The following is a 21,441-nucleotide window of genomic DNA, read 5'->3' on the forward strand; positions in this document are numbered from 1 at the left end:
TCGACACCACGGGATGTGTGTTTTCCCATGGGAGGATCCTTCTCCGGAGGGGAAGCCGCTGGGTGCTGGCTCTCAGGCAGGTGGTTTATCCCTTCTCCCGGCTGTGAGAGCTCCGGGCACAGGCAGACCCGAGGAGATGGATGCTGCTGGGAATTACCCATCCCTTGTGTGGGTTGGCTGAGCCTGGAGTATTCATGTAGGCAACGCCAGCAGCGCTGCCAGCTCTTGGGTCACCCTGTCCTGTGCATGTGTCTAAAATAATCTGGTGGCTTTGTGCCCCTCTGACCTTGCGGGAGCGTCACCCGGGAGCCCTTGTCTGGCGGCGCAACTTTCCCATGGGTTTTATACCCTGGGGATGGGGGTTCGCTGCGCGGGCTCCCTGCTGCCTCTGCAATTCCGTCTCTGAAGTGGGAGAAATAGGATCTTGACAATTAGCCTGCAAATAGCTTTTTGAGAGAAAGCCAGGGTTCATCTTGCAGGGGACGCCGCAAGAGCGATTGCGGCTCCCGTGGGTTTTTCCTTCCCGAGCATCCCTGGGGGATCCCTCTGCACCTTGGCTGTCGGCAAACCCTTTTGTGCTGATCCTCTCGGGAGGTCTCCAGCTGGAAGTGGCTGATAATGCCTCTGTGTGAGGGCCTCCGGTCTTAAAATAAAATGCCCCTGTTGGGTCGGTCTGGCGTTCGTCCTGTTTCAGGCTTTTGCTGTTATTTGGGTAACCAGCACAAAGTCGCGGCGGGAGCTGGGTACCACAGGGCTCCGATGCTCCTCTGCTACCCCGGGGGGTCTGAGCTGCCAGGGCCACAGCAAGGCGAGCCCTGTGCCAGCTTTGCTGTTTTCATGCTTAAATAAATGGCAAAACTGTGTGGTTTTACCACGGGGAGGGTCTCTTTGGCAGGAAGAGTCCCTTGGCCGTGTCTGCAGCTCTCCTGGCGTTTGAACCCCTGTGTCTGTCCCGGTCGAAGCCACTGTCCCTCTGCCTGCCACCCCCTTCCCAAGCTTTCAGCCAAGCTCTCACCTTCCCAAGGGAAGTGTGAGAAACCCACCTTTCCATGGTGGAGAACCTTTGGGCGTGATATCAGGAGAATCATGATTAACAACAGTCCTTGGGCCCTGCCTTGCTGGGGGCTGCGATTCCCCCTGCGTGGCTCCCCTGGGACCCCGGGTTATCACCCCCCTCCCCGCCCCCGTCCCTGACGCTTTGCGATGGCATGTGAGGATGTAACCCCCGTTTTGGTGATCCTGACTCACGCTCCCGACTCCGATGGGAAAAGCCTTGCTCACGTGAGCCTGTTTGCAGGAGCCGGGCTCTTAATTATGGGGTTTGCCCATCTCGGAGCGTGGGAACCGGAGCCATTAGCCCCTAAACCTCCAGATCATTCCCGATACATTAATGTTTCTAATTAGTTAAGCCTGATGCCTTTTTTCTCTCCGTAATGACAGTGGTGCTAGCACTTACTCGTGTTCGCTCTGCGTGCCGGTACTTCATTATATAAGGATACGGTATGTGTTGTAATAGCTATTCCCAACTGACAGCGGGTTTTTTTGCATATGCCTCATCCAGCAGGGATTAGGCTGTGGAGAAGACAGGCTAGGGCAAATAAGTGTTTAGGTCGCATCCTTCCTAATTAGCTGGGAAGCTGTCAGTGCAGGTTGGGGATTAGAGCCAGGTGAGGACCTGGGGCTGGTGGGTCAGCTGAAGAAGGTTGTGGTGGGATGAAAACCCACCTGATGATTTTTGTGCCCCTTTAGGGGATGAGCTTGGCCCTGCCCTGGGCTGTGATTTCATTCCCAGTCCCTCTTCCCCCCCTCCCCCCCCACCCTTCCTTCCAAGGAAACCATCTCCACGGCAACCTCAAACCTCCAGGCTCTGCCTCGGAGCTGCTCACCCATCCCTGGGACCCGGCGGGTAAGTGCCTGGGCAGGGCCAGCCGTGGTGGCCCTGGCCACCGGGTCCCTCTGGCTGCTGCAGCCACCCCGGTGCAGCCCGGGGAGGTGAGGGCTGGCGTCGGGCTCGGCTGGCGTGTGGGTGTATAAACCTCATGCCCTGACTCCCCTCATCCTCAGGGCTTGGCTTGGGCTTTGTATAGACTTAAAAATGGTTTGGCCACGGCTGTCCCCCTGCGAGAAAAGCTCTGTCCTGGCTCTGGAGGGGGTGGCTGGGTTTGGGGTGGACCCTTGGGCTGTTCCCCTGGGAAGGGGTCTGCCTGGGGGTCAGGGATGAGTGGGTCGGTGGTGGTGCATCCAGCTCTGGAGTCCTCAGCACAAGAAGGACACGGAGCTGTTGGAGCGGGGACAGAGGAGGGACACGGAGATGCTGGGAGGGCTGGAGCCCCTCTGCTGTGGGGACAGGCTGAGAGAGCTGGGGGGGTTCAGCCTGGAGAAGAGAAGGCTCCGGGGAGACCTTGGAGCCCCTTCCAGGCCCTAAAGGGGCTCCAGGAAAGCTGGGGAGGGACTCTGGAGCAGGGAGGGGAGCCATGGGACGAGGGGGAAGGGTTTTACACTGACAGAGGGGAGACTGAGATGAGATCTGGGGAAGGAATTGTTTGCTGTGAGGGTGGTGAGCCCCTGGCCCAGGTTGCCCAGAGAAGCTGTGGCTGCCCCATCCCTGGAGGGGTTCAAGGCCAGGTTGGCCGGGGCTTGGAGCAACCTGGGCTGGTGGGAGGTGTCCCTGCCCAGGGCAGGGGGTGGCACTGGGTGGGCTTTAAGGTCCCTTCCAACCTGAACCTTTCTATGATCCATCAGTAACAGTCTTGGTTAGACAAGGCCAAGCCTGACACCGATTTTTTTTCATCTTTTCCATCTCTTTAGTAGTCCTAGGGAGAGCAGCAGGGCCTGGAGACAGGGGCTCTGTCCCCTCTTGGTGCTGCCTGGGCTTGGAACGCGGCGTCACAGTGATCACTGTGGTGGTGGCCATCACTGGGATGCCCAGCTTGTGACAGATGTGTGCCTCCCTGGCACTGTGGAGGGGGCGGGCGATGCCCCTTCCTTGGAGGTGGGCAGAAGGTGGCCCTTGAAGACGTGGGGTCTTGCTGGGATTTGGCGTCTCCTGGCATGGGGCAGCAGCAGGAAACACAGTTCATTTCTAGCACAATTGGGATTAATGATGTGGAACTGGGGGAAAAAAAAAATAAATGTGGATAGATGTGCTTTGCCTGGAGTTGGTTTTTTTTGGGGGGGCGGGGGGCTGAAGGGCAGCGTGGTGGGGGGGATGCTGTGGCTGCCAGCAGGTGCTGGGGGCGCAGCGCTGGGCGACAGCTCTGCCCGTGGGACTGACCCTCTCTGTCCCTTGGTCCCCGCAGGGCAGGATGAAGCCGCTGGGCGCCGTGCTGCTGGCTGCCGGCCTGCTGGGCATGGCTGCCCTTGGGGAACAGCCCCCCCGGCCGGAGGAGCCATCACGGACCTGCTTCTTCCAGATGCTCGACAGCATGGACAGGGACTTCTGCAGGTGAGCGACTCCGTTGTCCCCTTTCCAAACTCCACCGGGGCATCCAGTCACGCGCTGCCCTTGCGTGTCACCTCCCGGGACGCTTAATTCCAGTATCCCCTTTGCCAGGGATATAAATATTCGTCGCTTTCTTCCTTTTGCCAGGAATCTGGGCCGGAGCGAAGCGGAGCAGCGCCTGCCGTGCTCTGCGGCTCCTGCTTTCTGCGAGCCGAGATCTTGGTGTCGCTGGGCACCTCGCATTTTTTCCTTTGGTCCCTTTTTGCAGAGGCTTTTAAAGCAACTTACAGCGTCCAAGAGTTCTTCTGTGGGAAGTTTCAGGGGAAGGAGGCTACTTTGTGGGGAGGGAAAGCGCTGGAGCAGTTCATCCCACAGACCTCGGAGCCCGTGCTGCGGAGATGCTGATGCTCCCCAAGCGCGGGCATGGGAAGAGGAGGATGCACGAGGCGGGGGGCTTCTCCTGGGGCTGCAAGGAGGCAGTTTGCTGCTCTACCCAGCTGAAAAGCCACCGAACGCACCCCTTTAATCAAATGTTTTGTTCCGGAATGTCTTTGGCTTAAACTCTTGCTTCCCACCTCCAGCAAAGCCCCAGGCAAGGAGCAGCGTGCACATGCCCCTTGCCCTTGGGGGGATTCTTAATATCCCGTGTTACTGGGAGCTTCTGCATCAAAAACATTCTTTCTGCTGCTCAGTTAGCCAAAATGCTCTAAATTTGAGCAGCTTAAGCTTCTAGATGGAGGCGAGCGGGGGGCTTCGCTTGGCCCCAGCTTCCTCCCACAAACCCGAAGCACCCGGCTGTGAAATCTCAGCCTCTTGGGCCCCAGGATTTCAGGGTCCCTCCTGCAAGGGTCACGTTGGTGGCAGCTAATCTTCGGGGGACCCTTGAGACCTGCAGCGACAGCCTGCTCTGGTGGCCCCTTTCTCCGCTGGGTAGTGCGGAAGGGGAAAGCGCTTCGTGCGGAAATTGGGGCTGGAGGTTTTCTGACCCGCTGTGGCGCTGCCAGTGCCCAAAACACACAATAATACAGAATAATTTCACTATAAATACAAAATAATATCGCAAGTGGGAGAAGGGGGCTCGGAGTTAAATGGCTTGTCCAAGGCCAGCGGGGAGAAGGGGTAACTTTGCTCTCCAAGCCTTAGGTTAACCCATATGGGTCAGGACTATTTTTTTTTAAAGACTATGAAAAATACAGGGAACAATCCGAGTGTTCCGGGCCATAATGAATGTTTAAAGTCTTCCTGCTGCTCGGGGGGGCGGGGAGCGGCCCCTATGGTTGTCTTACAGCACGGGAGGGCGTTTATCCTGGTGCACAGGGTGCTCAGCATCTTTGGGGACATCAGGTTGGGTCCTGCGTCTCCCGCCCAAGCCTGGCTGGGCAGGGGCACTAACTCCCCTCCCCTGCAGGGTCCGGTCTCACCCTATATGTTTGTTTTTTCTCCCCAGAGGGGATTTGGAAGTTATCTACCCGGAGGTGGGCGACGTGGGCTGCATGTACGTCCCCAAGTGCCACCAGTACCGCCGGCGGATCAGCAGGGAGTGGGGCAGCCCCCGCGTTCGGTACCCCCAGGCCGAGAAGGTGAGTCCCGAGTCGCGCCGCTCGCCTTCTCCGGGTTAATTCAAGGTGTAGCTGGATGGTAGGGGAGGAATCAACTGGGAAAGGATGGTTTACAGACCTGTGTGCTTGAACTTTGAGCTGTGACGCCCTGGCTGGGAGCTGGCAGGGACACCCGGCGCCTGCGCGTTGGGTGCTTGGGGACGGTCTGGGACCTGTTCACCCTGTGCCACCTGCAGCTTGGCACTGCTGACCCGCCGCCAAAGTGCTATCAGCTGCTCGGGTTGTGCTTGTTAAACCTTTTTCTAAAGTCAGGGTGGCTTTCTAAGCCTTTACTCCCCGTCGTTTCAGGGTTTTGGTTTGAGGCTGAGCTGTGGGTGAACTGAAACTCCATTTCGTAGGATGGTTTGGGTTGGGAGGGACCTTAAAGACCATCTTGTTCCACCCGGGGGCAGGGACACCTCCCACCAGCCCAGGTTGCTCCAAGCCCTGGCCAACCTGGCCTTGAACCCCTCCAGGGATGGGGCAGCCACAGCTTCTCTGGGCAACCTGGGCCAGGGGCTCACCCCCCTCACAGCAAACAATTCCTTCCCCAGATCTCATCTCAATCTCCCCTCTGTCAGTGTAAAACCCTTCCCCCTCGTCCCATGGCTCCCCTCCCTGCTCCAGAGTCCCTCCCCAGCTTTCCTGGAGCCCCTTTAGGGACTGGAAGGGGCTCCAAGGTCTCCCTGGAGCCTTCTCTTCTCCAGGCTGAACCCCCCCAGCTCTCCCAGCCTGTCCCCACAGCAGAAGGGCTCCAGCCCCCCCAGCATCTCCGTACAGAGGAGCGAAAATCGCATGCATAGATATTTTTTTCACGATTGCCTGTCAACTTTCTAAAGCCAACACAGGCTTTGGCCGGGTCTTTACGTCCCTCGCTGGTGCCTGCCTGGAGAAACCGCCTTAATTAAGCTGATGAGCCCCTGGATTTGTAGTGCGGGGTTGGTGTGCGGTGGTAACTTAGGGGGGGGAGCCCCGTCTGTGCCGGGACCCCCCCCGGGGGCAGATGGTGCCGGGGCTGCTGTTGCCTCTCGCGGCCGCCAGGTGGCAGCATTGAACTGCACTGGGAGCACCGGGAGGCGCCGGGCCCCGCCTGGGCGCTGCGCACTGGGCAGGGGAGGGGGGGAAATGGGGTGTCCTTGGACCTTTGCTGGACCTTGGGGTGACAACCTGCACCCCCAGTGTCCAGCTGTGGCCTGGCCAGCTTGGGGACCGCAGCTCATCACAGGGTGCGCCGGCATCAGCTCGCGGAGGAGACTTTTGTCCCCAAATCCCCGGTGCCCCCCTTGTCGGCACCCCGATAACTACCGTTGTGGCATTTCCCCGTCCTTGTCTCCGAGCCCAGCAGCTGCGGATGCTCAGCCGTAACTAATAAGGGAGAAACTCGGCTCTTGTGCAGCTTGGCTCTACCTTGAAGTGTTAAAAATCAGTTTTTCTGGCTGCTTCATCGCCGTCTGGAAAGCCTCTTCCCCCTGTTGATCACATGGCTGGAAGTATAACTTTTCCCTTAAAGATGCTGGATTCTTCCAAAAAAATAACCCTCCCTGGCAGCGGGTGCTGTATGTAAAACCATCCATCACTTGTGTGTTGCTTTCCAGTAGTTTGAAGTTTCCCAGCGATGTAGGCAGTTGTTTTCTCTCTTTTTTTTTTAAAATTTTTTTTATTTTTGTCCTGGAAAGCAAACTACGTGCGAGGGGGAAAAGGGAAGGGACTTGTCCATGGGGATGCAGGTGGTTGCTGCTCTGCCCAGTAAATGGTGCTGCAGGGAATATTTGGGGGGATAAGCTGTGCCAGGGGCAGGGGGGGAGGGATGCGGGCTTGGCATTCGTGAGCCTGAAAACAAGAGATGGATGAACCTGCCCAGGCTGGGCTTGGGACGTTGGCTGCGTGTCACCGGTGGGTGTTTATTTTGGGGTGGGATGCCAGCTGTGGCACCGGGTGGGGGGCAGGTCCCCCGGGGGGACGGCGGCTCCCGCTGCCGTCGGGGCTGGCTGATGGCTTGTCTCCGCTGGCGCGTTTGGCACCGTTTCCTTCCAAGGCAACTCGGCACATCTTGCGCTGAGGCGGCATCTGAGGACACGGGCCCCGCCGCTTCCCTTGGCTTGCGGTTATTCTTTCCTCCAGCCTTCGCCAGAAACGCGTTCCCCAGCTTTTGCTGGGTGCAAACTGGGGGTTTAATTTTGGGCGAGGGGCTGGATGGCCTTAAATTGGTTGCGGAGAAGTGGCTGAATTTCTCCAGGCTTTCTCTATAGGAATATATATTTTCTTTTTTTTATTTTTTTTTGCTCCTCAACCTGTAAGGATGCTTTGGGATAACCTTTTTCCATCCCCCCAGGAAAAAAAAAAATCACCCTGGAATGATGGGAACAAGAGTTGCCTCATGCTGCGCTGGGGCCAGGGTTGCTTTTTGTGGGTTATGCTGGGATTTCTAAGGTCGGGGAAACTTGCTATTTTATATATATACACATATATATAAAAATATATAAATATATATATAATTTTTTTTGTTATTCCCAAGTGAGAACGGGAAAACCTCACTTTGCTAAAGTTGTCTCTGTCTATATGTGATGCTTCCCAGCAGGGTGGGGTGCTACGGCCTCCGGCGGATGGAGTGGCGAGAGATGGGCTGGGCGAAGGGCTGGCTACGTGTTTTCCATCAAAATCGGTGGCAGAAAAACCTCGGGGTTTGAGTATGAAAACTTGTGTAGGAAGTGTCTGCTTTCTGTGGAACACTTCGTCTCTTCAAGAAAAACAACCACCAAAAAAGCCGAATGCGGAGTGTTTGTTTTTTGGTTTTGGTTTTTTTTTATCTCCGGAAATGTTTATCGGTTTTGTGACGGGGAGGGGGGGACAGGACATTTCCCATCCTTGTTCCAGATACCGGTAATGGGTCTGGTGGGGACCACGTTTCCCAAGGTCTCCGCTTGCACCTTGGTGAGGGCAATGGCGATGTGTTGGTGGGTGCAGGACCTTTAAAGTGGGGCAGCGTCTTGCAAAGCTGAGCTTTGAAGGGCATCTCCTACTGCTTGGCCTGGGGGACTTTGGTACATCCTCTCATGCGTGTTTATAGGGGTTTTTGGTATCCATTGATGCTTATCCAGTTTAGAGACTGAGCTGTTGCAACAAGCTTTTATCAAACACCATTTTTACTTCCCAAAAGATCCATCTTTGACTTTGGCGCAACAAAGGCGGCTGTTAGGTCTGGCTGCTCCTCTGCCAGCAGCACGCTTGGGGATCTGCTGAGGAAGAAGATCATAGAATCGTTAGGGTTGGGAGGGACCTTAAAGATCATCTGGTTCCAACCCCCTGCCATGGGCAGGGACACCTCCCACTAGATCAGGTTGCTCCAAGCCCCGTCCAGCCTGGCCTTAAAAACTTCCAGGGATGGGGCTTCCACCACCCCTCTGGGTAACCCGTTCCAGTGTCTCACCACCCTCGTGGTGAAGAACTTCTTCCTAAAGTCCAGCCTGAATTGACCCATCTCTAGTTTTAATCCATTCCCTCTAGTCCTACCGTTACCCGACATCCTAAAAAGTCTCTCCCCAGCTTTCCTGTAGCCCCCTTAAGATACTGGTAGGCCACTAGAAGGTCTCCTTGGAGCCTTCTTTTCTCCAGACTGAACAACCGCAGCCCTCTCAGCCTGTCCTCATAGGAGAGGTGCTCCAGCCCTCGGATCATCCTCGTGGCCCTTCTCTGGGCACGTTCCAGCACGTCCATATCTCTCTTGTAGTAGGGGCTCCAGAACTGGACGCAGTGCTCCAGGTGGGGTCTCACAAGAGTGGAGTAGAGGGGGACAATCACCTCCCTCGACCTGCTGGCCACGCTTCTCCTGACGCAGCTCAGGATACGATTGGCTTTCTGGGCTGCGTGTTGAGCCTCTCATCCACCAGCACCCCCAAGTCCTTTTCTTCAGGGCTGCTCTCAAGCCAGTCACTGCCCAGCTTATACCGGTGCTTGGGATTGCCCCGACCCAGATGGAGGACCTTGCACTTGGTCTTGCTCAACTTCATGAGGTTCAAAATGCATTTCTAGGCATGGGGAGGCTGGTGGCTGATGGTTTGGGTACCCTGGAACCCCTTTAACTGGGCACAGATGGACAAACATGGCTTGGGCCTGTGGGGAGGTGTCTGTCTGCCAGGCTTGTGCTGGACCAGAGCAGCCAGTTGGGTCCCTCCTGGTGTTGCGGAGGTCCGGGATGCAGCCCTGCAGTGCTGAGGGTGCTCGGTCCTTGCTAGGAGACCTCTCCGAGCATCAGCTACCTTGCTCTGCGGGCATCCCGTGCAGCCTTTGGGATGTGCTGTGCGAAGATGTGACATGGAGCAAACACTTTAATGGCCACATTTAGTATCTCTCGGCATCTTCCCCCCGGCAGAAGATCTCCTGCCAGGCCCTTTCCCAGGCCAAGGAGGAAGTGGGAGGGGAGCGGAGAACATCTGGATAGACGGGAAATTGCGCCCTCCTTGTCCTGCCTCAATATTGCTTTGCTCAACCAAAAATAAATTGGAAAAGAAAATTGGACATTGCATCAATTTGGGGCAAGTTTATAAATTCTGCAGCTAAGCAATCCCAATAGAAAATGATAGATCGCCAGCGAGCATGCAGCCCCTGCCGTGATGTATAGTCGCATTAGCCGAAACGCCGTGTTACATGATTCTGTTTTATTACCACTGGTGGTGGCAGACAGAAAAACAGATTACGCTTGAGATCAAATCGATAGGAACTTTATTTACTGGCCTCTTAAAAACATATTTCTGCACTTTATAAAAACATACGGTAGATGCTATTGATAGAACTTGTCTGCTTGTTAAAAAGCAATTTACCCACCGCGATGTTCTCAAGCTGCGGTTTACGGCACTACCTTTTACCTGCTCTGCCCCATTTGTTTCCATCGCGGGGTTTGACGACTTCCTTAGAGGTTTCTTTGGGCTGTGCCGTCGCTGGTTTAGGGTGTGGGGAAGGGGTAGGACTTGCTGTCTGACTGTGAAGGACCAGATATCTTGGAAATAACATGCTTTTCTCAGGGTTCCTACCCCAAAGGGAATTCTTTTTTTTTTTTTTAAGCTTCAGTTGGCCTTGGGAGAACCCTCTCCTGCCCAAACCGGTCTGAGATGACAACTCGCACATCCATGAGCTAGAACTTCTTTCTGCAGCTGTCCAGCTCACCACCTCTTCTCTTTCAAGAATTGTATGTTTTGTGGTATTTTATGTTAAATCACTTCCATGGCAGAATGAGCTGGAGCTGAAAAGGCCACCGGAGAAGCCCACCACCTGTGGAAACCACGGGGTGATGCCCTCATGGGTTGCGTTGGGTTTAATGTGCTCTTTCGTAGAATCGTAGAGCCTTAGAATGGTTTGGGTTGGAAGGGACCTTAAAGACCATCTTGTTCCAAGATGTCCATGGGCAGGGACACCACCCACTAGACCACATCACTCAAAGCTCCAGCTTGCTCTTGGTGCCCAAACCTGGAACCAGCGCCCTGGGGTGCCGCCGTGGGGCTGGAGAGCCCATGGTGACGCCCTGCCGTGGGCTCACAGCCATGCCCAGGGTGAAAGACAGGAGAATGAGCCTCTCCCAGCAGCGTGGGTCCTGCCTGCGCTCCACGGCTAAGTCCACTTTCTGGTTATATCCCAGCCTTGGCCCCCACTGTCCTCCTTTTGCGAAGGCTTGGTGGCCGAGTTGGGGACAGTCCTGATTTATAAAGGTTTCTGTGCTCTAGGGTCTGGGGCCCATTATTTAGAAAATTACTTGTCTGAGGCCATTCATTAGCTTTTAACAAAAGGAGGAGAAGGTCTGCTTAATCTCCTAATGGGGATGTGCTCTAGTTGTGTCAGGCAGTGATTTGCAGCTGGCTGGAAGAGGGGGCTTTCGGGCGGCGCTCAGGTTAAATTCAAGTCTCATTAAAGACGATGGTTTGAAGCAGAAGATTCCTGACAGTTTGTGTAGCCTCCTTGGCTGGTGGAACCATCTGGGGTTAAGGAGCCACCAGCATGGGGTTGTTCCCCCCTCCCCGCCCCCCTGGATCCTGTCTGGGCTACTCTAAAAAACAATAGCCCAACATTCCTTCCCCATGCTGTCAGCCAGATATTATGGGGATTAGCCCAAGCCCCTGGTGATGAACCCCTCCCTTTTGCCCCGCTGGAGCTGATGCTGGTTTGGGTTCCCATGCTCTGGGACCGCGCCGTGGTATCCCAATGTCCCCAACTTCGGCAGGGAGTGTGGGGGGGGGATCCCAGCCCTGCGGCTCCCTGGCGCCTGGGACCATCCCGGCTTTTGCAGCCACTTCTGAGCAGAGGGCTTGGTGCGAAGCCTGGGAGCTACCAAAGTGCCTCTTTGAGGGCTTAAGTGTGGGGTGTTAAAGAAAAAAAAAAAATAGATTTGTGTTTCTGCAGGCATCAGCCCTGTCCTCTGCTGACCCCCTCCCCGGCAGGACGGCGCTGCCTCTGCTTCGGCGGAGGTTTGCGTGGCGGAGCCGCTTTGGGATGCGATCGAGCACTGCTTTGCTTTCCCTGCCTCTCGGAGAGCGGGAGAGCATCCTTGATGGAAAGCACTGGGGAAAGGCCGGGTGTTATTCCAGGACGGGCCATTGCCCCACCAGAGGGGACCGATGGTCCAGCTGGTGCCACGCACCACGAGAGCCTCTTTCCGTGAGCAATCTTGGCAGGAATGTCACTTCACATCCCTTTCACTACCTACACGTTTGCTGGACGTTTAACCATCCCGGACAAATAACTTTTCCCCTTCGGGTGGAAGGACGGGCTTTGGAGACTGGCAAGAACCTACAGGTCATCGCGTCTCCTCTCCTCATTGCTTCTGCGGTGGCATCCCCCCGTGTGCGGGACGGGCGCTCGTGCCTATCGCGACGGCGAAATGTTTGAAGCAGCTGCTGCTTTTACTTTGATCCCTGTAAACGCTATACAGTAATCAAAGTTTAAGCTGCTTTGGGTGAAATAATTGCTTAACAATCATATAAGACAAAGTGATTCAACAAATGACAATTAGGACTTGTGATATACAGAACAGATGCATTCAGTGTACCATATTATAATGTGCTAATACGAGATTGACAGCACAATAATAGGAGAGAACAGCCACTCAGCCTATAATTCGAAAACCAAATGTGAGGCTGTCCACAGAGCTCAAATCCTAACAGGCTGTAAAATTAGAGGTAAGAAGGCACAAGGTTCACAAAGACTCATTAGCAGGTTGGCTGTGAATTTCCGAGGAGGCGGTGGGGGGGTGGGGTGGGGGAAAAAAAAAAAATTCCCGCTGGAGAATTACTTGTAGGATGCAAAGAGGAGGGGGAAACCTCAACCTCCGCGTGTCCGTATGTGTTGGGAAGTGAGCGATCCCTATTTCCCCGCTCTGGAGCTGCCGCTGGTCCCGTCGACGCCCGGGTTTTGGAGGAAGGGTTTTTGCTCCTGTGCGGCGGCAGCGCCCGCGTCCCCGGTGCCGGGGGACGGGAAGCATCACGTAGCGTTACTGGTACAGCGCGGATACGTGAACCAGACAACGGTGTTAAGGACCGAATGAAATGAAGACTGATCTGAACACGGAGCTCGGAGGGGCGTTCCCCCTGGGAGTTGGGCGCTTCCCAAGCCCTAAATGATACTGATGGGGTGACAGGGCCACCCTTTAGCCCTGTCCGTGGCGATTAAGGGCGGCTGGCTCGTGCTTGCTCTTCTCTTTGGGTAAATCAAGAGCCGGGGACGTGTGGAGGAGCGGAGGCTGTCAATCTCCCGTGCCCTGCGTGAGCGGGGAGCGCGCCGGCACGTGCAGAGGCAGGAGCTGGGGGTCCGTCCTCCCCAAACCGCCCCCTTTTTGGGCTGGATGCACCCTTCTCCCCTCCCGGAGCTGCTCCGGAGGCAAAGAGATCAAAGGAGCAAATATTTTCAGCTCCGGTGACAAAACAGACCTTCAGCTCGTCTTGTACCTTACACACACCGTGCGCTTTATTCCACTAACATATAATTTTATCATATTTTATTATTAAATAAACATGCCAGAAAAAAAAATAAATAATATACTTTTTGTGCGTGGGGGAAGGATGAAGAGGTTTGGTAATTAAAACTTCTGTCCATCAACGCTTAACTCCGCGAGATAATTGTGTCGCTTCTGCAGATGTGTATTTTTGCGTTGAATCACCCCCGGTTTGGGGTTTAAAATCGGAGCCGGCGCTTGCGTGCGTGCGGAGCCGGGACGTGCCACGGGCTGTACAGGATCCCAACGGGCACGTCCCGGGCGGCGTGTGATCGTGCGATGGCCGCGGAGTCAGGAATTCGGCTTTTTTGTCTCGGCGATGCTGGTTTATTGCACGTCACAGGGCACCTTTGCAACCGCTTGGGTTTTAACCTGTTAATCCCAAAGCTGCGGTGATGCACCCGTCTGTCATAAAGGAAAAAAGATTTTTCTTTTGAATTTAAAGCCAAACTGCAGTGAAGCAGATGAATCTATTGAAAATAACCTGATCTTTTTTTTATTCCCCCCCGCCCTCACTCCGTGTTTGGGATTTTCCCGGGACGCCGCTCACAGCCATCCTGTGATGGGTGGGTGTCGGGCGCTCGGCATTTGAGAGCCTTTTGCTGGGGTGACACTAGAGGAAAAAGCTGCAAATCTCGGCCCTCCCCTCATTTAAACCCCTTCCCTTCATTTAAACCCCCTCCCCGTGCCATTTTGGAGGAGACCCTCAGGAATCGCTGCCCCCACAAAATCCGGAGCCGGACGCCGGAGCCCCTCTGGGGTTTCAGAGTCAGGTCCCACCCGGTGGCCGATGGCGGACGGGGCTGAGTCCCGCGGCGGGGTGTCACGACGCCTATCGCGGCTCCTGCCATCCCCAGGACCCGCCTTCACTTTTTCAAAAGAAATTAGCGGCGTTTTGGGTGGGCAGGAGGGTTTATAGCAGGAGGCAGGCTCCTCCGGCCGCTCCCGGCACTCGTGCCTTGCAAATTAAATCTGAGGGTCAGAAATCGTGTTTAATCGGGGGGGGAGCTGGGCACGGCTCCCCTGCACCCTCCTTATCCTCATCTCCCCGACAGGTTGGTACCCAGGGGGGAAAGCATCCCTCCTGCCTCCCTCCTGCACCTCGTTAGCGCTAACGAGGAACTAACTGGGCTGTACTGGGACACTGGGCAAAACCGGGCATCCTCTTGCCCGTAGCTCCGGTTTGGGACCTTTCTGGGGCTGGGAAAGGCTCCGGGTCCAGACCTGGGTGTACTGGGGGGGGGTCTCTGCTCCATCACCCTCCCCACTGCAGGCAGGAATCGCCCTCCTTGCTCTTTGCAGAGGGGCCTGGGCGTAGTTGGGATCTTGTGGGTCTCGCTGGTGAGGTGCTGAGCCATGAAATGCCGGGTGCTGGTGGGTTTGATCCGGGAAGAGGGGGAGAATCCTGGAGGAGAGGGAGAACTGTGAGAAAAGCGCTGTACGGCAGAGTTTTTATCCATAAAACACTCCCTGACCCTGCTGGAGCCCTCCCGTGGGACTATCCGAGCATCTCTCCAGCATCTGGGAGGGCTCGGGGTTGGGATTTGGCACCGGAGGGTAGCGATACCCTTCAGCAGATGGAGAAGCGGGTCCCTTTTCCGCAGGGAAACCCGCTCCGTCCTGCTTTCCCGCTGCCTTTCCCGAGCGTCACCTCCCGCTCGGGGCAGCATCCCCAGGAGCGCAGCCCGGCTGCCGGGCTCCGAGCCGGAGCATTCATCCCCGGGAGCCTTCCTCCCCTGCAGCATCTTCCCTGGTGCCTCCCCGCCAGCTTTTTTTTTTTTCCACGGATGAGTAATTCTTCCCAATTTGGGGGCTCCTTCCTGCGCTGTAACAGCCCCGAGCTCGCCCGCTTCTTTCCAGCTGCCAATCTACGGCAGAAATTTCCCCCCTTTTTTTTTTCCCGGCGGAGGGGACGGGATGGGATGGGATGGGATGGGATGGTGGTGGTGTGGGGGGGGGAAATCTCGGTTATACAAGCTGGGGTTGGGGCGACTATTTTGGATCCCTCCTTCCTGCCTTGCAAATTGCAGCTTTCGAATGTGACAAGTTACAAAACACTTGAGTCATTTCTCTCTCTGGCGCGCGCGGGGTTTTTTCACCCCCCCACCCCCCCCCCCCCCATCACCACCGCGAGGAGCAGCGTGTCGGGGTTTGGGTTGTTTTATAGGGGAAAAAAAGATAAATATATATAGAAATGGGAAGGGAGGAGTGGGGGGGGGAAGGTGGCTCCCTGCCTTCCCCCTGTGTGCAAACACCCCCCCACCCACCCCCCCCTCCCCGGCGGGGTAATTTTGGGGGCTGTTTTATGTAAGCTGCTCATGTTCTGCTGAGCTGCAGCGAGAGCTGTTGTCGATTCAGAGGAAAGCCCACGTCTGCCCACGTAGGATCTCCCGAGCCGGGTTGTGTAACGGGGAAACAGGCAGCTGCGCTGCGCCGGAGTCGGGGGGGGGGTGGGAAGAAGAGCTCGGGAGATCCTGCTTGGGGGGGATTTTGGATTTCCGGGGGGTAAAGGAGCAGGGGAAAAAAAAAGTCCATAGCGCTGTGAAAAAAGTCCGGTGCGGGGGAGAGGTGGCAGCTCAGCGTCCGCTGCTGCGTCTCTGGAGGGGTTTGAGGATGCTCGGGGTGGGGTGGTGGGGGGGGTCTCCTGCCCCACGTTGGCCCCACGTTTCAGCACATGCGAGCGCGCACGGCGTGTTTAAAATTAATTAAATCGTCGGGTGACATCCAGCATCCCCCTTTCTTGGGGGTCTTGGAAGCAAAGGTGCTTTTTTGGGGCAGGTGGGGAGATGTGGTTCAGGACTCGAGGAAAATATTAGCGGTGTTTGCTGGGGCGGGCGGCCCGATCCTGAGCGCGCCCGGAGCTCGCGGGACCGGAATGTTGGCGAGCGAAGCCCTTGTCACTGGTGTCACTGTCACCGGGTGGGTTTGCGTCCATCCAGGGGGATTGCATCCATCCTGGGGGGATTGCATCCATCCCGGGGGCGTTGCATCCATCCAGAGGGGTTATATCCATCCCGGGGGGGTTGTATCCATCCGGAGGGGTTACATCCATCCCGGGGGGGTTGTATCCATCCGGAGGGGTTACATCCATCCCAGGGGGGTTGTATCCATCTGGAGGGGTTACATCCATCCCGGGGGGGTTGTATCCATCGCTACAAAAAGACTCCGCGTTACCCCTCTACGACGAGGGGGCCGCGCATTATCATTTCAATGCTTCTTTCCATAAATACGGGAAGAATAAGCGAAGCGGGCGGCTCGCGTTGCTCCCTGATGAGAAACGCTATCTTGGTGATCGGATTTGGGTTCTTTTGCGGCGTTAACGTTTTTTTGGGTTTGGTTTTTTTTTTTTTTTTTTTTGGTACATATTTATTCATGCAGAGCAGAGGCGCCGAGCGAGTCGCCCTGCCACCGGGCTGCTGGGTGCACCGCTCTCCATAAAAATGCACCTTCATTTACATCCTCGCTCCTTTCCCGCAATCCGGGTTATTTTTGTTCCTTGTCTGTATTTTTATATTTTTTTTTTTTTTTTTTAAGGTGGGGAGAAAGGGAGCAGGAAGAAAAAAAAAAAAAACCAAAACAAAAAACCAACCCACCCCACTCTCTAAATTCACCTATTTTTATTTCTTTTTTCAACTTCTATTAAAATTTCCCCTCCTGAATTTTGATAAGCCATGGAAACGAGGCGCACGAGGGAGCTCCAGCGGAGGGGAGAGACGAGGCCCGGGGATGAGGGGGAGGAATGCGGTTTGGGGCAAAGACTAAGTTTATAACTATTTTTCTCTTAACCGGAGCAGTTAGCTGCACGGCGAGCCATTCATCTTCTGATTTAATAACTCATTCTCCCTGCACGGAGATGGGCTATTATATTCCTGGATATTGCCTTTCTTGGGATCAAGTAGCAAAGACGAATCCACGTTTTCTAATAAAATGCATTTTCATTGTAATTGAAATAATCATTTTCTGCTCCCTGCTTTTCCCTCCCCCCCCCTTTATTTTGAGTACCGGAGCTTCCCCCAAATCCCGCTTTCTGGCCTAATATTTATTTATTTTCCCTCCCGGGTGGTGGTTTCGGCGCTGGCAATACAAACTCCCTCGTTTTCCCCCGTCCTGGTGGGGCTCGCGCGATGGGAGAAGCGCAACCGTTTCCTTTGGGCTGCGGATCGGATCATCAATCGGATATTATATTATATAGAGCAAATGTGGCACGGGGAGGGGGGGGTCTCCCCTGGTGCAGGGGCCGATGCGGAGTCGGGGTACCCGGGGGGGTACCAGCCAGCTCAGGGGGCTTTTTGTGACCATTTTACCCTTGGTCGACACTTTATTAGCAGCAACTCATCCCCCGGAGGAAGCGTTTCCCCGTGCGGGGAGCTTGTGCCCAAAGATCCCTTCTCCCTCTGGGGTGCGATGAGTTTGCCGGGCCTCGAGGAAAGGCCGGGCCAGGCAGATCCCGCTGCGCTGGGAGCATTCGGGGCCGTGGAGGGTTTTCTGGGAGCAGAGGGAGCTCTCGGCTCGCGGCTCCGCCGCTTCCCGCGCCGCCTCGCCGGGGTTAATATCCTGAAACAAAACTTCTCCCTTTCATGTTCTCCTCGCCTGGCTGTCTCTTAACTACTCATTTGATCTCAGCATCTCGGCGAAGAAGGTTCAGAGCCTGATCAGGAATTAATGGGAAGGAGGAATTAAGCGGCGGATCAAAGCGGCTGCGGTTCGGGGCTGAAAGCCGGGGTGGCCGGCGGGGCGACGCGTGCCGTGGTGGCAGCAGGGGGGACACGGGGGGACACTGGGGACAGCAGCTCTTTGGCCCCGGTGCTGTAGCGGGGAAGCAGCGAGCTGCAGCCCCCACGCGAAGGGTCTTCGCAGGGATGCGGGCGGCCGTCACCCTGGCCTCCGGCCTTGGTGCGGGGGCACCGAGGGGCTCGTAGCCGTCTCTCCGGAGGTTTCCCTGCGCCTGGGGATGCTGCAGGCAGCCGCGCTCCCCGCCGCGCCGGAGCCCACGTACGTGCGACAGGAATTCCCTCGTTAAACAAATATTGGGCAAGTGGGAGGAGGAGGAGGGGAGGCGGCAGCGCTGCTGAGCCCCCCACCACGTCGGAGCCCCCCGTGATCCTGCACCCCCTCGTGATGCCGCAGCCCCCCGTGATCCTCCAGCCCCCCCATCATCCTCCAGCCCCCTGCAATGCTGCATCCCCTCGTGATGCCGCGACCCCCCTGTGAGGCTGCACCCCATCATGATGCTGCGACCCTCTGTGGTTCTGCACCCCCTCGTGATGCTGCAGCCCCCCCGTGATCCTGCAGCCCCCCCGTGATGCCACAGATCACTGTGATGCTGCACCCCCCCATGATCCTGCACCCCTCCGTGGTGCTGCACCCCCAGGTGATGCCACAGGCCCCCCTGCTGCTGCAGCCCCCCGCGATGTTGCAGCCCCCCCCATGATCCTCCAGCCCCCCATGGTGTTGCCCCCCCGCCGTCATGCTGCTGCAGCCCCCCGTGATGCTGCAGCCCCATCATGACCCTCCAGCTCCCCATGATGCTGCACCCCCCGGTGATGCCACGGCCCCCTTGATCCTGCAGCCCCCCATGATCCTGCACCCCCTCGTGATGCCGTAGCCCCCCATGATGCTGCAGCCCTTCATGATCCTCCAGCCCCCCGCAATGCTGTACCCCCCATAACTGTACAGCCCCCTATGATCCTCCAGCCCCCCATGATGCTGTACCCCCCCACAATGCTACAGCCCCCCGGGATGCTGCCCAGCCCCTTCCCAGGCACCCGCCAGCTGGGGGGGGGAGGGTGATGCCAGGGCAAAATGAACCTGGGGCTGGGGGCACGGCATGACACCCCCCAGGTTTGCGAAAGCAGAGCTTTTCTTTACGAAAAAACCCGTAATTCTTACTGCGCTGCGTGGACCCAGCTGCTTTTTTTCGGGGGGGATGAGGCAGGGTGGGAGCGGGGGGCACGCTGCAGCATTCGGTCGCTGCTCAGGGTTTTGCCCTCCCTGCCCCCCCCTGCCCCCCGGCTTGTTCTGCTGAGTTTCATCCCCGTCCCTCCGGGAACCGCTGCTCCCGGGAGATCTCCTTCGCGCCGGGGGGCAGGTCAGCGGATTTGCCAGATTTTTTCCAGCTGGAGCGAAAAGCCTGGGAATTTGGGTGGAAATCTGGCTGCCAGGAAGAAGGAGGGCTCTTGGCATTTAGGGAACAGACCAGCTCGGCTGGCATCGCCGGCGGCTCCTGGCCACCTCTGGGCTTGCTGGGCTGATGCGCTGAGCTCAGCCTCTCCTGGGCCATCCGTGGGATGAGCCAGCCCGGCCTCAGCTGCCGGCAGAGAGGGAGATCGGCGCTGACCTGAGCACCGGGAGCTGCGGCCCTGCCAACCTGGCACCTTTCCCTACTGAAAAGGGAAGGAAGGCTTGGAAAATAGCACTTTTGCCGCCGTTCGGTCTTCTCTTGCTGGAATGTCACTGCAGGTGACACCGTTCAGTGGCAGGGCCCTGTCGGGGCCGAAGGGGAGATGCTCCCCGGGAGATGCTCCAGCAGCGCGTCACATGCAAAGCCGCTCTGCTCCCTGCAGTGACCCCAGCCTTCCCATTCTCGGTTTTCCTAGCAAAGATCCAGTGATTGGGAGAGGGATACTTGCAGGCGGAGGAGTGCGGGGGGTTCCTACGGGACTGCTGCCCAGGCGATGCGACCCACGTGCCCCCCAGGCAGCCGGCAGCGGCCACGCTTGGGATTTGAGCCCCGATGGATGCCGCCTTTCCAGGAAAATGCTTTATCAAACCTCAGCTTTGAGTCCTTTAATTATCTGCATCCCGGGTATAAATTGCACAAGCACTTAAGGGCTGTTCTCGGCGAGGGCCCGAGGCCACGGGGCAGGGCTGTGGCCAAGGTGATGGGCAAAAGGCTCCTGCCTGCGCCACGTCCCTCTCCTTTGCACACCCAGCTGTGTTTCAGCACACACACACACGCCGGGATGCAAAAAAAAAAGAAGCTCCTCCAGGAGGTAAAATTGCAATTAAAATACCACCACCACACCACATACACACACACACACACACACAAAACCCCAACCCAACCCGTGGCAGTCTCCAAACAGTGAATTAAATAAGGATGAAAGGCAAACGTTAGCTCTGGCAAAACCTTAGGAAAGGAGCCATCAGCTATCCGCATCGTCCTGGGATTTCAAACCACGCCAATGAAATTTGGCCGCTTCATTTCATTCACTGTCAATCAGCGTCGCTGCTACTGATGCTTCCTCCTCTTTTTATATCCCCCGTTTCTTTTGGCGATGCCCAGAGCTCAGTTGTATCCCAGCCAGGCAGCCCTCATCACCAGGCGATTAAATCATTGTAAAAAAAAAAAAAACAGAAGAGACGTCGCTTCTCAGACATAATAGTAAAAAGGGGGTGGTGGGGCGGGAGGGGGGAGGAGGACGACAACGGCTCCGGGTCTATTTCTGCTCTGATATGTCCTGGCGCCGACGGCGTGCGTTCCCCAGCCACCGCGCGATGCCGAGCTGCGCCGCGCCAGCGGTTCACCTGCTGCGGATGGCAAAGGGCAATGTGCAGAGAGGGCTCTCGCACCACGCTGGGTTTCCGGGAGATCCCAAAGTCCCCCAGCCCCGGGGACCGGTCCCACTGCGGTGCCGGACCCTGCCCTGCTGCATCCTCACCTGGCTCCCATGAGCTTCGTCCCTGCTCGGAGCAATTGGGATGCTGGTGAATGTGACCCATCGCACTCCGTCCCCAAGTGTTCCTGCTTCTGGGCATCCTGGACCCTGTGAACATCCCAGACCCCTGAGCATCCTGACCCCCAAGCATCCCAGCTTCCGAGCATCCATGCCCCTGAGAATCCTGACCCCCGAGCATCCTGGGCTCTCAGCATCCCAGTCTCTGAGCATCCCGACACCTGAGCATCCCAGCCTCCAAGCATCCCTGTCCCTGAGCATCCCTGTCCCTGAGCATCCTGATCACTAAGCATTCCTGCCCCTGAGCATCCCAGACCCCCGCAAGCATCCTGACCCTCGAGAATCCCTGCCCCTGAGCAACCTGATCCCCCAGCATCCCAGCCTCTGAGCATCCCTGCCTCGGAGCATCCCAGAATCCCTGAGCATCCTGAACCCAGAGCATCCTGGCCTCTGAGCATCCCTGCCTCTGAGTATCCTGATCCCTGGGCATCCCAGACTCCAAGCATCCCTGCCCCTGAGCATCGTGACCTCCAAGCATCTCAGCTTCTGAGCATCCTGATCCCCAAGCATCCCTGTGTCTGAGCATCCCTGCCCCTGAGCATCCCGATCCCCTCAGTATCCCTGCCTCCGAGCATCCTGATCCCTGAGCATCCCAATCCCTGAGCATCCCTGCCCCTGAGCATCCCAGACCCCCCCAAGCTTCCTGACCACCAAGCATCCCCGCCTCTGAGCATCCTGATCCCTGAGAAT

The 21,441-nt window shown here is 56.7% G+C and overlaps 1 protein-coding gene across 3 annotated transcripts in view; it reads left to right on the plus strand.

Moving 5' to 3' along the window:
- Positions 1-21,441, plus strand: part of PEBP4 (phosphatidylethanolamine binding protein 4) — a 95,369-nt gene that overhangs the window by 6,978 nt on the left and 66,950 nt on the right. Inside the window, exons 1-3 of one of the 3 annotated variants that reach the window (XM_063358596.1) lie at positions 1,769-1,906; positions 3,300-3,445; positions 4,890-5,022. In XM_063358596.1, coding sequence (XP_063214666.1) covers positions 3,306-3,445; positions 4,890-5,022 — 273 coding nt within the window. In that variant the 5' untranslated portion in view covers positions 1,769-1,906; positions 3,300-3,305. Of the gene's footprint in view, positions 1-1,768; positions 1,907-3,299; positions 3,446-4,889; positions 5,023-21,441 lie in introns of those variants that run through there. The other 2 variants (XM_063358594.1, XM_063358595.1) reach the window with 2 other exon arrangements.

The sequence above is a fragment of the Chroicocephalus ridibundus genome, chromosome 23, assembly GCF_963924245.1.
Source record: "Chroicocephalus ridibundus chromosome 23, bChrRid1.1, whole genome shotgun sequence".
Taxonomy (NCBI): Eukaryota; Metazoa; Chordata; class Aves; order Charadriiformes; family Laridae; genus Chroicocephalus; species Chroicocephalus ridibundus.